This window comes from Gracilinanus agilis, chromosome 1 (genome assembly GCF_016433145.1).
Source record: "Gracilinanus agilis isolate LMUSP501 chromosome 1, AgileGrace, whole genome shotgun sequence".
Taxonomy (NCBI): Eukaryota; Metazoa; Chordata; class Mammalia; order Didelphimorphia; family Didelphidae; genus Gracilinanus; species Gracilinanus agilis.
In genome coordinates this window covers 506,059,517-506,076,778 of record NC_058130.1, presented here as the reverse complement: position 1 = coordinate 506,076,778, position 17,262 = coordinate 506,059,517, and the positions used below count along the sequence as shown (strand labels likewise).

Genomic DNA, 17,262 nt, shown 5'->3' with positions numbered 1-17,262 from the left:
TAGCTCTCACTAAAATGCGAGCTGAGCAATGCCCTCCCCCTCCACACCACCTATAGGGCCAAAGCCAGCGCACAAGAGTTAGAGCAAGTTTGGGGCACCCATTATGTCCTTGGCAGAAACCTGGGATCACCAGGGCCTGCTCCTGAGAGCAGCAAGACTTAAGACCCCAAGAGGCTAAAGAACACGTGGACTTTGAACACAGACCTTGAGTGCAGGCAGGACAGACGCAGGTGAGGATGTGGATCCTGAATGCAGGCACAGACCTTGGGTGGGGACCCAGTGCAGAGGGGTGAAAAACTGTGGAAGCAGCACCCTGAGACTGTTAAGGAGCTTTGGGCAGAGGAACAAGTAAGGGGACCACGAGGAGGCTTGACTCTGAGAACAATTAGACATGAGACCTCAGGACCCCAAAGAGCACAGACAGACCCTGGGCATGAAGATAAAGCTGAGAGGGCCCTGGGCTAACAATGGCAAGCCAGAGACAAGAACCCCAGAAGAGAAAGATCAAGAAGAAATCTTTAACACTCGAGAACTTTTACACAGAAAAAATCCAGACGACAGAGCAAACAGCAGAGGAGAACAAAAAAAGAGGAGAACAAAAAATTAATCATATCCAAACCTTCCCCCCAAAATTTAAACTGGTCACAAGCTATTTAAGAAGTCAAATCTGAGATTATGAGAAAGATGGTAGAAAACTTGCAAGAAAATAACAGTTTAAAAGGCAGAATTTTGCAATTAAAAAGTGAGGCTCAGAAATCAAATGAACTGATAAGCAAATTGAAGACCAGAAATGACCAGCTGGAAGCCTTGAAGAACCAAACAGACCAGATTCAAAAGGAAAACCAAAAGATTATAGCTGAAAAAACCAGTCTCTAAATGCTAGAATTGGGCAATTAGAAAAAGATGCCCCCAAATCAAAAGAATTAATAAGCAAATTGGAGACCAAAATCAAACAGCTAGAAAACAGGACAGACCAAATTGAAAAGGAAAATCAAAACATTATAGCAGAAAACCAGTCTCTAAAGACAAAAATTAGGCAAGAAGCCAATGATCTCTCAAAACAACAAGAACAAATAAAGCAAAATCAAAAGACTGATAAAATAGAAGGAAATATGAAATACCTTACCGAGAAATTGACAGATCAAGAAAACAGGTATAGAAGAGATAATTTGAGAATTGTTGGTCTTCCTGAAAAAGTAGAAAATAATAGAAATTTGGACTCCATACTAAAGGAAATTATTCAGCAAAATTGCCCTGAAGTTCTACAACAAGAGGGCAATATAGACATTGAAATGATCCATAGATCACCCTCTACACTAAACCCTGAAAAGACAACCCCCAGGAATATAATAGCCAAATTCAAGAGCTTCCAAGTAAAAGAAAAAATTTTACAAGAAGCCAGAAAGAGACAATTCAGATATCAAGGAGCACAATCAGGATCACACAGGCTCTGGCAGCCTCCACACTACAAGACCGCAGGGCTTGGAATATGATATTCAGAAAGGCAAGAGAACTGGGTCTACAACCAAGGATCACCTACCCATCAAAACTGACTACATACTTCCAGGGTAAAGTATAGGCATTCAACAAGATAGAAGATTTCCAAGTTTTTGCACAGAAAAGACCAGGACTAAATGGAAAGTTCAATATCCAACCACAAAAACCAAGAGAAACATGAAAAGGTAAATAAGAAACAGAGAGGAAAGAAAGAAAACTCTTATTTTTAAATTTGCCTCTTTAAGGGCTTCAATAAGATCTAATTATTTGTATTCCTATATGGAGAAATGTTATGTGTAATTCTCTGTAGTGAACTCTATTCACTATTATAGTATCCACTATTATAGTAATTAGAAGCATTATTCACAGGGAGAGGTTATGATAAGGGGGTGGGTGGGAAAGAGGGGGATAAATAGTAGAGGACACCAAGAGAAACTTGAATGAATAAGAAAAATAGGATATTCTATTACACACAAAGAGGGCATGGGAAGGGGAGGGGATGAATACTATTATAAGAAGGAGAGGAAGAGAGCATTAAGAGGTAATATTTAAACCTTACTCTCAGTGGAATTAACCCTGAGAGGGAAGAGTAGCTATATCCATTGAGATATAGAACTCTATCTAACCCTACTCAGAAAGTCAGAAGGGATCAACCAAGGGTAGCAAGGGAGTAGGGAGGTCAAAAAAAGGGAGGGGAGGAGTAGGGAGAGGGAATTAATTAGGCCTTAAAAATAAAAAGGGGGGAATAACAAGGAAGGTGGTAGAAAGGGTAGTAAATCAAGGGAGTGGAAAAGGGTTACTGGTTTAAAACAAATCACTGTTTTAAAAGTAAATAGCCTAGGGGCAGCTGGGTAGCTCAGTGGATTGAGAGCCAGGCCTAGAGACAGGAGGTCCTAGGTTCAAATCCGACTTCAGACACTTCCCTGCTGTGTGACCCTGGGCAAGTCACTTGACTCCCATTGCCTACCCTTACCACTCTTCCACCTATAAGTCAATACACAGAAGTTAAGGGTTTAAAATAAAACAAAAAAGTAAATAGCCTAAGAAGAAGGAGTAGAACTAAGAGAGGATACCAAAATGTTGGGGAATACACAACTGATAATTATAACTCTGAATGTAAATGGGATGATTGATTATACTAAATTAAAAGGCTTTTGCACAAACATAAACAATGCAACCAAAATCAGAAGGGAAACAACAAATTGGGAAAAAGTCTTTATAACAAAAACCTCTGACAGGGGTCTAATTACTCAAATATACAAGGAGGTAAATCAATTGTATAAAAAATCAAGCCATTCCCCAATCAATAAATGGGCAAAGGATATGAATAGGCAATTTTCAGATAAAGAAATGAAAACTATCAATAAGCACATGAGAAAGTGCTCTAAATCTCTAATAATTAGAGAAATGCAAATCAAAACAACTCTGAGGTATCACCTTACACCTAGCAGATTAGCTAAAATGATAGTAGGGGGTTGTAATGAATGTTGGAGGGGATGTGGCCAAATTGGGACATTAATGCATTGCTGGTGAAGTTGTGAACTGATCCAACCATTCTGGATGGCAATTTGGAACTACGCTCAAAGGGCTATAAAAGATTGCTTGCCCTTTGATCCAGCCATACCATTGTTGGGTGTGGACTCCAAAGAGGTCATAGAAATGATGGTTTCCACAACTGTTGCCTTATTTGCATTGCAGCCAGGAATCAATTAAGCCAGAAAGCATTTATTAAGTATCTATTGTATTTAGAAACTGTCTTAGACATTGGGTATCCAAGAACAACAAGAAGAAAATGACAAACAGCTCCCATATCTTTGCAAAGAGAACCCCAAATGGAGACACAAACTCCCCAACTGAAAAAAATTAATGATCAACAATGCAAACAGAAATTAATAAGTATTGCTCTCAAGAAGCTTATATTCTGGGTCTATATTGTAAGAGGGAGATTTTAGATATTTTATAGATATATATTTAAAGTGTGGCCACCAGGAATCAATAATTCAGATTGATTCCATAATTAAAATAGACTCAAGTCAGGATCGGGTTTAAGGTAGTTTATTTACAATTAGGAAGGTAAAAGGTAGGGAAATAGAGAGAGGGAGAGGCTAGTCCAGGCCTGGAGAGGCCTGGATGGAGAGAGAGGGTTAAAAGGCTAATTAAACTAGACTACGAGCCACAAGACCTTAGCAATCATAGAGGCTATAAGCCTACTTAAGGCAGAATTCGGAAACGCCAAGGTAGGCCAAGGAAGTCAGCCTAACTTACCCACGTGACAATTCAGAGTAGAAGCAGTCTGAGGTCTCAGCCGAAGACCTTCAGCACCAAGTTCAAAGCGGGAACTCCCTCAACAGGAAGTAACCAACATACTTGAAGAGATAGTGTCTTTCGTCACTTCCTGTGGGTCCACCTCTAATTCAAGTGGACAAATGGCAATCTCTACACTGATTTTGGACTGCCCAAAGGGCAGACCCTTGTTCTTGATTTGTTACTTATTGTCTCGTGTGGGTAACTCATCTCCCCTCCCACTAAGGGAGGTGGGGATGATATCATCTTGGGTTAATAGAGTTTTGACTGTGAATGGGCTAGAGCTAATTCCATTTACACAATATTTTTGGTTCTTAACAAACTTGTCTATTAAGTAGTGGATGAGAGGATCATAAAGACCTGAATAATGTTATAATATATTCACAACATCCAAGCGTTTCCTAGACCCTCACTCACTCTCTATCTCAAGATCTTTGTAACACAAGAAGGCCAAGGTGTCACACTAAGAGCCTCTTTGATCTTTTGTGGGGAAAGAGAGATTCTCTGCTGTGGTGTAACTATCATTTGAACTAGTTACTCTTCAATATCCAAAGGAACAAACTGGGGCATTGTCTAAAGAATTTAATATACATTAGAAACACTTGATCACTACTGCTTATACCATAGAAAGTTCCAATTGATATAAGATGAAAAAGAAATATTGTCATTTCTTTGCTATATGTGGGTATACATATATGTAGTCATGTGATATTTCCAACCAATGTATAGTTGCAAAGTATTTTATATAGTTTTCTAATTTGGACCCTCTCTCCTCTCTTCAATACCCCCCTCCCATAATACCCCCTCTCTCTCTTTCAGCAGAGGACCTAGCCTCGTACTTCATAGTGAAAAGGGACAATGTTCTTTCCTCCATTATTCATGTCTTAGATGAAGATGTGACACTTCTCTCTATCAAAGCCAAATCTTCCACTCATCTCTGTCTCTGTCTCTCTGTCTGTGTCTGTCTGTCTTTCTGCCTCTGTTTCTGTCTCTTTCTCTCTGTCTCTGTCTATCTGTCTTTCTCTACCTATTAGCCCTTCCCAAAAAGATGTCCCTTAGGTCTGTTGAACTCAATATATGTAAAACAGAACTCATTATCTTTCCTCATCTAACTCACCTTTCTTTCTTACTTCCCTATTTCTGTTCATGGTTCCACCATCTTTCTAGTCACTCAGGTTCAAAATTTAGGAATATTCATAAATTCGTCACTCTTCCTCACCTAAGTCCAAAAAATCAGCATAAACTATACTCTGCTTCCACAACACTTCTTACATTTTCTTTTTCTATACTTTCATGATCACCACCCTAATTTGGGTCATCTTTACTGCTTACTTGGACTATTACAATAGTCTCTCAATTAATCTTCTCTACTCTTACTTTCCTCACAACTCTTTCTCTTCACATTTGCCAAAGTAATATCTCTAAAGCATAGAACTGATCATGAAGTAGACTGAATAAATGAAATAGGTTAGAGAATAAAGCAGAATTGAAGTAGATTAATCCATTCCCGCATTATTTAGGAAACCGACCTAATCCCTCTTGGAGGCCTAGGTTGCTAGGCAAGTGGCGGGTCAGAGTCCAAATTCCCCTATGGACAACCAAGGGACATAGCTAACTTTGGATGAGTGTTTAAGTACAAATAGGTCAGGATGGAATGCAAGGTAAACATATAAGCTAACTAAGGATGAGTGTTTATGTACATGTGAAAAGTAAATATCCTCTGAATGATCTGAGTGTTATCTATTTATCACTACCTGTGTTTGTGATGAGTGTTTTCTTGACAAATAAGAACCTAGATGGCCTTGTATCTTGTAAACCTATTTAAGCTGCCTTGTAATGTGAGTCTGATACAGCTTCCACTAGGAAAGGCTGTCCCAGCTGCTGTCCCAGCTGGTAGATTTCTTTTTCTTTTCTTTTTTTTAATCAATAAATAATGGTTCCAATTATTGAATTTCTAGGTGTCTGAACTCATGTTATGAAGTACCCCACTTCAATCATATCATATTTTCCCCCATTCCGAAACTTCCCTCAGCTCCCTGTTGCCTTTGGAATGTCCAAGGATCATATACATTCTAGGAAGCCATATAAAACAATCTCCTCTGTTTCTCATTTATAGCTCTCCACAATCTGGCTCTCACTAAACTTTCTGGGTTCATTATGACACAAGTAACCTTCTTTTGAGGCAGAGAGGCAAGTATTCCTATAAGGGAAAAAGAATCTGAAAGAAAGCCACAAAAGAAAGTGGGATTTCCTTCCCCTTACTCCCATATTCTCAAATGGCTGTTTAGCCTGCCTTGCTCCTGAGCATCAAATGTTGCTTATATGTTAGTCTTCTTTGTTCAGCCAACCAGTCCTACTTGTTTCTCTTAAAATCTTTACCCTTTGCCCTTTGCCTGGAATGCCCTCCCTGCTCACATTTGCTTTTTAGAATTCCTAGCTTTTTCCAAAGATTAGCTCAAGTCCCTTTCTGATCCTCTGAGCTTCCAAGGCTTTCCCCCTCCAGATTATCTTATATTTACCATAGCTATATTCTGTATATATTTATATATGATTATGGAACCATCAATTTAGAGTCCAAAAGTATCTTAGAGATCAGTGAATCCAACCCCCCTCAATTTATGGATGAGAAAACATCTCTTCCCTCACATATAGACTTGAGTGCCAGAATTGTTTCAGGGTGTTTTTCCACTTTCTTTATAACTTCATCACCTCATACCAGTCATAACACATATTCACTTAATAAATGTCTGCTCATTGATCCTTACAACAGCCCTATGAGATAAGTATCACACTTCCTTCAACAGTTAATTCCAAAATAAATATTCTAAAAAGTCCATGATCATTTAAAGCTCACGAACCATAGTTTCCAATTTCAATTAAATACCTCTGCCTCTGTTCAGGATCTACCTGGGTAACTTTCTCTAATCTTATTAACACTAATGGGAACTGAATATGCATTTCAAGATGATAGCTGTTAGTTAAAAATACAAGGACATTTCTATTATCAAATGGTAGTAGTTAATCCAGGACATCCTTTATCTGCTAATTGCACAAACTGTAATTGAGATTAGTGCTTTACATAAATTCAGGACAGATTTTTGACTAGCATTGTTTTGTTTCTCTTCTACAGTTGATTGGCTTTGTGTATGCCTGTTATGTGATCAGTGTTTTCATGGAGGAAGAAGACAGCTGTAAGTACTGAATGCACTTATATCTCTGGAGCTACTACTTTCTTGGCTAATTGTTTTCTGAGATACTGAATCACTCAACTTTGGGATTAAAAAGGATCCAAATCAGGATGGATAATATACTGATGGAAAGTTGTCTGCTCAAAGTTTGTGCTGAAATATACTCTGTTGTGTTGAATAATGCTGGTTGCTAGAGTCATTTTATCTTTAGTCCATTCTAATAACTTGTGCTGAGTGCTCATTGCAAGATATTGTGGTAGGTAGGCACTGAATAGTCCCATTAACTAATGATCAAATTTTTAAAAGGGAGAGGAAAAATGCCTTCTCATTAGTAATCTAGAAATAATAGAAAATTGGGAACTTGATCATCCCCAATTGTTTTAGAAATTGTAAATATAAGACTCCCTAATTGTAAATATATGGCATGTACAAAATTATGTCTTTTGTTTACCAATACGTGAACGTGTATCCACTAAGTAGAATGTAAACTCTTTAAGACCCAGGACTGTCTCATTTTGTATTTATATCCCAAAACGGTGGCTTTCACATAGTAAACATTGTTAGGTATAAGCAGAAGGATGTAAGAAAGGGGAATAAATGCTTGCCACCATTGAATACCGCTTGAAAACTCAATGTTCATATGTTGTCTGGAAAGATGTGAGGGGCAAGCAGGAAGTTACAACAATGAAACACAACTTAAAAGGCCAAGTTGGGGGGACTGGATGAGGAAGTCAGTTCCAGTGCAAAAGAGAACAAGTATAAAAATGCATCACAGCAAATTGGGAGCTAGCTACCAGAATAAGATGCAAAAGTAACTTTGAGCTATAGACAGAAACTTCCTAATAGAAAATGATTCATCCTCTTCTGTTTGAAGATGCTTTTAGGAACTTACCACAACCACCACAACCACACAAATCATATTTGAGTGATAGTGATCCCAAACCACACCAAAAGCAAGGCATTTGATCATTTTAAAAATCACTGAAAACAAGCAAATAATCTAAGCAGTTAGTGCTACCTAACTCATCCTAAGGAATTTACATGTACTGTCTCACATTCTGTACCCCATTTAACATGAAATAAACAATTTTGCTCACTAGTGAAAAAAAAAGTATAGTCTCATCCTGAGACTGACTCTTTATCAAAGTATTTTTTGAGGGGGCAGCTGGGTAGCTCAGTGGATTGAGAGCCAGGCCTAGAGACAGGAGGTCCTAGGTTCAAATCTGGCCTCAGACACTTCCCAGCTGTGTGACCCTGGGCAAGTCACTTGACCCCCATTGCCTACCCTTACCAATCTTCCACCTATAAGTCAATACACAGAAGTTAAGGGTTTAAAATTTAAAAAAAAAAAGTATTTTTGATATTTTTTGTTTGTTTGTTTGTTTGTTTCATCTTTGATATAAATACAACTTGGGGTTTCCTTCAATCCGTGAACACTTGCCATCACATGTCACAGATCTTGAGATGGAATAAACCTTTATGAATGTCAAATCTAACCCTTCATTTTACAGTTGTAAAAATATTGAAAGAGGTTCAATGACTTGTATAGGTTCACACCAACATCAAGGGGCAAATCAAAGACTTAAACTCAAGCCCTTTGCTGCCAAATGCTTCCTACTGCACTCTGCTGACTCCACCAGGTCCATCTGTCATCAGTAGGGAGATGCAAGAAAAAAGATGGATTCTTGTCACTATCAATGCATCATGAAAACCTATTAAAGCAGGGGTGGCTTCACCAAGTTGTGGTATCTAAAAAGGCAGATGCACTGATGAAGTGAAATCAGGCTTATCCTGAGACTGACCTTGGAGAAAATATACATAATAAATTCCAAAAATACATCATATGTTGGAAACTGTCCCCAGTTTCAACAAACTCCTACAGTGCAATCTAGATGGGAAACCAGGCAATTTATTGCAGTTCCATGTTTATTTTTATTCAAATAACTAGATATTTCAGAGAGTCAGAGAAAACACAATTTATCAACACAACAGGTATTACCTTCTAGTGATTCATGTGGCCAAGATGCAGGCTCAGTTTTCTTGGCTAAATATTTCACAAATGTTTGAATAGTGCCCTCTGTTCTTGGATACATTTGGAAATAGTTCTGTGCTTCACCAGCTAGTAATATATAATTTTAGCTTATCATCAGATTGGATCATTTTAAAGGTATTGCTTAGGGTTTTCCCCCCATCATTTAAGTTTCCTGTGCCCTTTAAGATATAAAATACATATTTCTTTCAAAAAACTGGGAGTAGAGTGATGAAAGGAGATGACATAAAAATTATTTCCTTACCCATAGAGCCTTCCATATGAATAAAATTAAAGAGATTATATAAAGACTAAGCCAAATGTTAAAAGGAGGGAAATTTTGCTTAATTAAAATGATTTTTTGATAGTCTGGACACTTTTATTCTTGTATACTGGTTGTCTTTCACTAAAATTATAATGAATCACATTTTTAATGTCTAGGGACATCTGATGGACCCCCTTTCAGGGGATTTGTTATGTCAAAACTATTTTCATAATAGGTTTTAATACTATACATATATGCATTATAAATATGTGTGTGATTCTACAGCTATGTTGTTTTCAATCCATTCTCTTCCTAGTCTTCTCTCCTTACCATACCTTCCATAAAGATTAAGGTTTATCAAGTGCCCTTGCCAAGGAAGACTATTCCCAGACAGAAGAAGAATGAGAAAAAAAATTTTTTTAAACCCTTACCTTCTGTCTTAGAACCAATACTGCATATTGGTTCTAAGACAGAAGAGTGGTAAGGGCTAGGTAGTGGGGGTTAGATGACTTGCACAGGGTCATGCAGCTAGAAAGCATCTGAGGTCAGATTTGAACCTAGAACCTCCCGTCTCTAGGTCTGGCTCTCAATCTGCTGAGGCACCCAGCTGCCTCCAGAAACTTTTTTAAGGAAGCAATTTAGAGGGAAGGACAAGAAGGAAGTGTTCTATTTGAATTTATATAGAGGATTCAGATCTGACTTCAGACATTTCCCAGCTTTGAGACCCTGGGCAAGTCATTTAACCCCAGATGCCTAGTCCTTACCAATCTTCTGCACCGGAAACAGTATATAGTATCAGTTCCAAGACAGAAGGGAAGAGTTTGTTTGTTTTTTAAATGACTGAGCAAGTGTCTTGCACATTACCCAAATAGGAATCAAGTCTAAATGTATTTTAGTGAATGAAGTTTTAGAAACTGAGGTTATCTTGATCAGCTACAAACACCTGAGTATATTCTGATATACCTTCTGTTTCATTTTCTATTTTTCTTAATATATGTTGTATATATGCTTGTGTTTAATTTGAGGGTGGGGAAGGAAAGTGACTCAGTAGGCATTAAACTTTTTCAAGAGGCAGCAACTACTTCAGATTATTAGGATCAATTTCCAAAGATGCTTCCTGTATCTGCAACTCAACAATCTCCTTCTTATTCAGTATTCCCTAAGGATTTTGAGCTGGAAAAGCATCTCATACAATCCCCTCATTTTGAAGGTGTGTGGTCTAGTGACATCTGACTGTTCACGTTTCAGGGGATTTGCAATATCAAAACTATTTTCATAATAATACTAAGATACTTTAATTCTAATACGATAAATGCTGAGAGGTAAACCCCACATAAACAGAAGCTTTTTTGGTGTCTACAATATTTTTAGAAGTTGAAAATGGTCTAAAGACCAAAAAGTTTGAGAATTGCTATTTTAGAGGGAAGAAATTCAGCTAGAAAGGTAAATGACTTGCCAAAAAGTGATATGGGTAATGGGTAGTAAACCTTGTTGCCTTTCTCTCCTACTATTGGAAGCAGGGGGAGAAGCATCACTGTTCTGGGCAATTCTTTTTATTTTTTCAGTTACGTGTAGAAACAATTTTTGATAATGTTTTATACATTTTAGAATTCAAAATTTCTGCTTCCCTACCCTGCCCCCCCAAAGTGGTAAATAGTCTGATATAGGTTGTATCCATTCTTTTATATAATACAGATTTCCATATTATTCACGTCATGATAGAAGACACATCACACATACAACAGAAATCTTATGAAGGAAATACAGTGAAAGATGGCTTGCTCTGATTTGCATCCAGACTCTAATAACAGTTCCTTCTTTGGTGATAGATAACATTTTCATCATGAGTCCTTTGTGGTTATATTAGAGACTTGCTTTGCTGATAATGGTTTAGTCCTTGACAGTTGATCATTGTATAATATTTCTGTTACTGTATGCATTGTTCTCCCAGTTCTCCTCATTTAACTTTGCACTAGTTCATATAAGTCTTTCCAGGTTTTTCTCAACTTATCCTGTTCATCATTTCCTATAGCACAAAAGTAATATATTACAACTTCATACTATAGCTATTTATCCAGTCCCCAAGTGATGGACACCCCCTCCATTTCTTTGTCAATACAAAAAAAGCTGCTAAAAATATTTTGGCACAGGTAGATCCTTTCCTCTTATTTCTGAACTCTTTCAGATATAGACCTAGTAATCACTATTTTTTAAATGAAGCTAGGAATTAATAATACTAAAGTAGCATGGGGGCATGGGTATGTGGGGGAGTGAGTTTAGATGAATACTTTTATAATGAACTTCTTTAGAGATGTAATTTATTATTCTTTGGAGACCAGAACTCTCTAGTACTTTCTCCCTATTTGTCCCTATTCCAAATTCAAATTGAACTTTGTAGATACCATTCCCACTGTCACGATGCCACTGTTTTGGCATTACTCGGTTCCTGGCACATTCTATGAGATCAAAGCCTCGCCACTCTATTACATTCCCTGGAGGAAAAAATATACCTGGGTAGCATTTTCTTTGAGATTTATAACAGTGCAAAAGGAAAAGCAAATTAGAAAACTATTTTTGAATCCATAAGGCTTTTTCAGACCTTTCATCAGCATTCTTTCTGGGAAAGAACGTCAGAGTCTATGCCATCTATGGAATATTGATGCTGACAGATTTGGAAATTTCTACTGAATTTCATAGCTTCCATTGACTTAAGGTCCCCTAGGGTGGTTCTGTGTACAGAGCACCAAGTCTGGAGTCAGGAAGACTCATCTTCTTGAGTTCATATCTGGCCTCAAACACTTACTAGTTGTGTGACTAGCTGCATCACTTAGCCGCTTGCCTCAGTTTCCTCATCTGTAAAATGAGTTGGAGAAGGAAATAGCAAACCCCTACAATATCTACTCCAAGAAAACTCCAAATGGGAGTCACAAAGTCAGAACCAACTAAAAAGTGACTCAACGACAACTAATGGACTAAATTGCTTATCTACCTGGTTCTGAAGCCTCTCCTACCTATCTACTCTATTGTGGTTTTTCTTATTTCTGTGGTCTGTTAAGCTTTCTGGGCACCAACTGGCTATATTAGTGATGCCATGCCAACAATCCAAAAATATTTAGAAACAGAGAAATCTTGGAGCAATCCAAACAAAATAAATTTGCCCAAGAAAAATCTGAAATGATCAAACCATGGAGAAGAAATGACAGGGAAGTAGCAAATATCTTTTTGCTCAGTACTTCTCAGGCTAAGGTCATGAGGCAGACTTCACTGAAGGAAATAGAAATAAAAAGTGGAAACCCAAAGTGCACTTTTATAATTAAATCATTCAGGTACCTTCAGCAGGCGGATGTGGGCAAAAAGAGAGTCCTACAATCAATAGTGGTGATCTCATATTATTAGCACATTTATAGACAACTGGTAGCTTTGAAGCAGAATAATTTTAAGCTGTCTTTCCCAGTTGGAGAGGACATTCCTGACCTGCACACAGGAGTATATGTGCTTTGAGTCATTTTTCAAGTATTTAAGCATAGATATAAAATAAGATGGGCAGGTAAGTGGCACAGTAGATAGAGTATCAGGAATAGAATCATGAAGACTCATATTTCTGAGTTCTAATCTGGCCTCAAACATTTTACTAGCTATGTAACCCTGAGCAAGTCATTCAACCCAGTTTTCTATAGTTCCTTATTTGTAAAATGAGTGGGGGAAGAACCTCTCCAGTATCTATGGCAAGAAAACTCCAAATGGGGTCCCAAAGAGTTGGACACGACTAAAAAAAGACTACAATAATTTTTAAAAATTACCTGGATAGCTTTCCAGTTTTCTCTATCTATTCTAAGGTCACTTCTCCATGTTTCTGGAAATCCCAGTCTGCATGTTAATGTCAAATAGAATATAATATCATAATATTTTGCCAGAGGAAACATCCTGAGCCATTGTGATTCAGACTCTACCTAATGAAATCACTGCATTTTTTCCATATGCAAAATTAAGCCATCTTCTTCCTATCAGATGAGCTTAAAATTTAATAACAGCCACTCAATGGCCAACTATACATTACTTAAATGGATCTATGGGACTAACATTATAGTTGATGGACACTTTCTGAAGGGTAATGAATGCCTGAGGAAAACAGGTCGCTCCCAGCTGGTTCTTCACTTCTTCCTTAACGTTTCTGTTCCCATAGTTAATTGTTACTTAATAAAGAAGATGATTGCAGGTCAGTGTATGGAAAGGAAAGGCAAGTAAAGGGCACACTCCTGGAGCAGGGTTAATGCTTTGGATTGTTCATCCCAGTGAAGAAGTCTACTTCTATCTTCTTTCATTTTTTTTTTCATTTCTCCCTTGGTAGCTCTATCAATCTATACAAGCACTTCTGAGAGATGAGATGGTGTGAAATCTGTAATCATAAAAAGCTGTCAACATCTTGTTTGCGAATCATCTACTCTTAAAAACCAACTCTGGAATCTTGTTACTAACTTGTCAGACTTCCTGAAAAGAATGTTTTTAATAAAGAAGAGTGTGGAGGCGAGACAGAATATAGTGGGAGGGGGAAATTATTAACTGTTATTAATGGAAGACTCCTTCAGTCGATCAATTGCTAACATTACTCTTTCTAGTATTACATGGCAAATGCAACTTCTGCATGAATTCATGAGGAATGTCTGAAATTGCATGCCCTGTACAAGGTGTGGAAAGTATGGGGAACCCCAATAACTGTGCCTTCTTTGAGGCACGATTCAACATTTTAAAATATCAAGAAGGCATCAATAATAACAATAGATAGCATTTATAGAGAGCCTATTATGTGCCAGGTACACACAAATATTATCTCATTAAATCCTCATTACAACCCTATTATCTACATTTTATACTTGAGGAAACAGAATTTGAATGAACTTGTCCAGAGTCAAAGAGCTAGTATCTGAGGTGGGATTTGAACTCAGGTTTTCCTGACTCTAGGTCCAACACTATTCACTGCGCTAGCTTGTTGCTTCGTAGTTTTGTATGTAGCTGACAAGGTAACATGTCAGTGAGCTCCTATGACTTTCTATTGCCTTCAGAATTAAATATAAAGTCCTCCATTTGGCACTTAAAACTCTTCACAACCTGACTCCTTCCTTTCTTTCCATTTTCTGGTCCCTTCTTCCTCCTCATACATTCAATAATCTAGCCATATTGGTCACTTTACTGTTCCATGACATTTTATCTACTATCTCCATGTTTTTTCCATGACTGCCTTTATGACTGGAATGTTTTGATCCCTTATCTTGGTCTCTTAGTTTCCCTAGTTTCCTTCAAAATTCAGTTCAAAGAGCAGTGAGGTGACTCAGTGGATAAAGAATCAGATTGAAAGACAGAAGATTCTGGGTTCAAATCTGGCCTCGGACACTTTCTAGCTGTGTGACCCTGGGCAAGTCACTTAACCCCCAATGTCTAACCCTTATGGCTCCTCTGTCTTAGAACTGATATTTAGCATCAATTCAAATACAAGAAAAGGGTTTGAAAATAAAATCTTAATTTTTTTTTAAAGACTCAAGTCAAAGTCTGCCTTCCTTCCACAGAGATTTTCCCAGACCACCCAGTTACTAATGCCTTCCCTGTTCAGAATACTTTTCATCTACTCTGTACATAGCTTTGCCTCTAGTTCTTTACATGCTACCTCCCCCGTCAGAATATGAGTTGCCAAATGGCAGGCTTTTCCTTTGTTTATTTTACCTTTTGTTTATAGTAGAACATAATTCCTAGCACAAAATAAGGGCTTAAAAAAATGTTTGTTGACTGCCTACCTAACTGCCAAAATCTTGTTATAAGAATAGCCAATGGACTTTTAGGAAACTTTCCTTCATAGGAAGAATGGATATTAGGAAACTATTCTCCAGATCTACTTCGCCCCAGGTTCTTGCTGGGCAGTGTTCATGTATTTGCCTGCCTACCTACAAATTTATTTGATGGGCCCAGGCAGCCATTACCATGGTAACAACATGAAATGAAAATAAAAATAATTTCCATCTCCTCCAAACATTTCACTGGAGCTGCACAAAAGTAAGGAAATTTCCTAATATGAATTTCTTTCTCCTTGTCCTTTCCCACTCTCTAGCGGAAGGACTTAGGTCAAGGGAAGTATCTTAGAGAGGAAACAGGAAAGTCTTAGATGAGTCTACACAGGATAATATTCCCCAAATTATGAGCTAGGATTAGAGCACACTCATTCTCTAGCACTATGGTGTGGATCCTGCACTTGGTTATCATAGCATTAAGGAGTTGGTGAGCAGTACTTCACTTGAGGGCAACTGGGTCACAATCAGAAATTGAATATTCCTGCTATGAAGGCATTGAGGGAGAAGCTAAATCACAATCCAAAATCCCAGGGTCTCCATTGCCCCCATCATTCTGGAACATGAGGGGATACTTTCCTTTTACATATTGCTGCCTGCAATCATTTTCTTAGACAAAATCCTTATACAGCACATTTCTAAATCCCTTTCACTGGCTACTGTACACAGTGCAAGCAGTTAAACTCTTGTCCATTTGATCCTCATTAAGAGTTTTGTCTATTTTTTAACATATTACATAATCTAATATGTAAAATAACAATAATATAATATATATGATTTGAATTTTGTCCACTAGCTATATTGGTGGGAAAACAAAGGAAAAAGTTGTCACTCTATATATATAGTTTTATGTTTTATAAATATTTCTAGTATAAAATTCCTAAATACAACCTTACTGTATTAGTATAAAGCAAAACAATAGAACCATCCCCAAAGTATTCCAACATAAGCAGGGGAGGAAAAATCAGATTGTTTGATGGATTCTTCCATCATCATTTGTATATAGAGAAAAATCTGGTTAAATTGCCATAAGGGATGAGAGGCACAGAAAGAACATAGATTGCAAAATGTCAGAAAATTGTTATTAAAAATTGTATCAATATGTAATCTGGAAAAAATATAAAATTCAATAAATAAAATTACCATAAAGTCAACCATAAAAGAGAAGAAAGGAGGAGATAAAACAAAGGTAACCTGTAGCCTAAAAGGAAGAGTAAAACTTACCTTGTATTGTGTTGTGGACAAGGAGAGAAACAGCATAACTAACAAGCTGAGTCCTTCCTTCCTTGTTCCAACTGGACAGAAAAGTCTCAGCAGTCTCTGGCCTCATCTATTACCTCCTTTCAGCTCTAGCCAACTAGTCCCTGAAGTAGTATGATTTGTCCCTACCACAGTTTGGGAAGGAACTGAAACAAATTCTCCAGTTTCTCATCCCATATAACATGAGACTAAATGTGCCCATTTAGATTTCTACCTATTGCTCTTAATTCTATGATCTGGGACCAAGCAGAATATATTAAATCCCTTTTCTCTTTCCTTGCATCTCTTTTTATGGTTTTATTGATATCTCTTGGTTTTTTGTCCTTTTTTTTCCACTTTGAAAAATTTTATTTAATTAATTGATTTAGAATATTTTTCCATTGTTACATGATTCATGTTCTTTCCCTCCCCATCCCCCCCCCATAGTCAATAAGTAATTCCACTGGGTTTTACATGTCATTGATCAGGCCCTATTTCCATATTATTAATATTTGCATTAGGGTGATCATTTAGAGTCTATATCCCCAATCACGTCCCCATCAACCCATGTGATCAAGCAATTGTTTTTCTTCTGTATTTCTACTTCCACAGTTCTTTCTTTGGGTGTGGATAGCATTCTTTCTCATAAATCCCTCAGAATTGTCCTGGATCATTGCATTATTGTTAGTGGTCTATTACATTCGATTGTGCCACCATGTATCCATCTCTGTGTATAAGGTTCTCCTGGTTCTGTTCCTTTCACTCTGCATCAATTCCTAGAGATCATTCCAGTTCACATGGAATTCCTCCAGTTCATCATTCCTTTCAACACAATAGTATTCCTTTACCAACAGATACCACAATTTGTTCAGCCATTCCCCAATAGAAGAGCATCCCCTCATTTTC

General features: G+C 37.5%; 1 protein-coding gene across 1 annotated transcript in view; it reads left to right on the top strand.

Annotated features, from left to right (window-relative positions):
* NKAIN3 (sodium/potassium transporting ATPase interacting 3) overlaps window positions 1-17,262 on the top strand; it is a 386,537-nt gene that overhangs the window by 328,580 nt on the left and 40,695 nt on the right. The window contains exon 4 of the mRNA XM_044682615.1: window positions 6,932-6,992. Coding sequence (XP_044538550.1) covers window positions 6,932-6,992 — 61 coding nt within the window. The remainder of the gene's footprint in view (window positions 1-6,931; window positions 6,993-17,262) is intronic.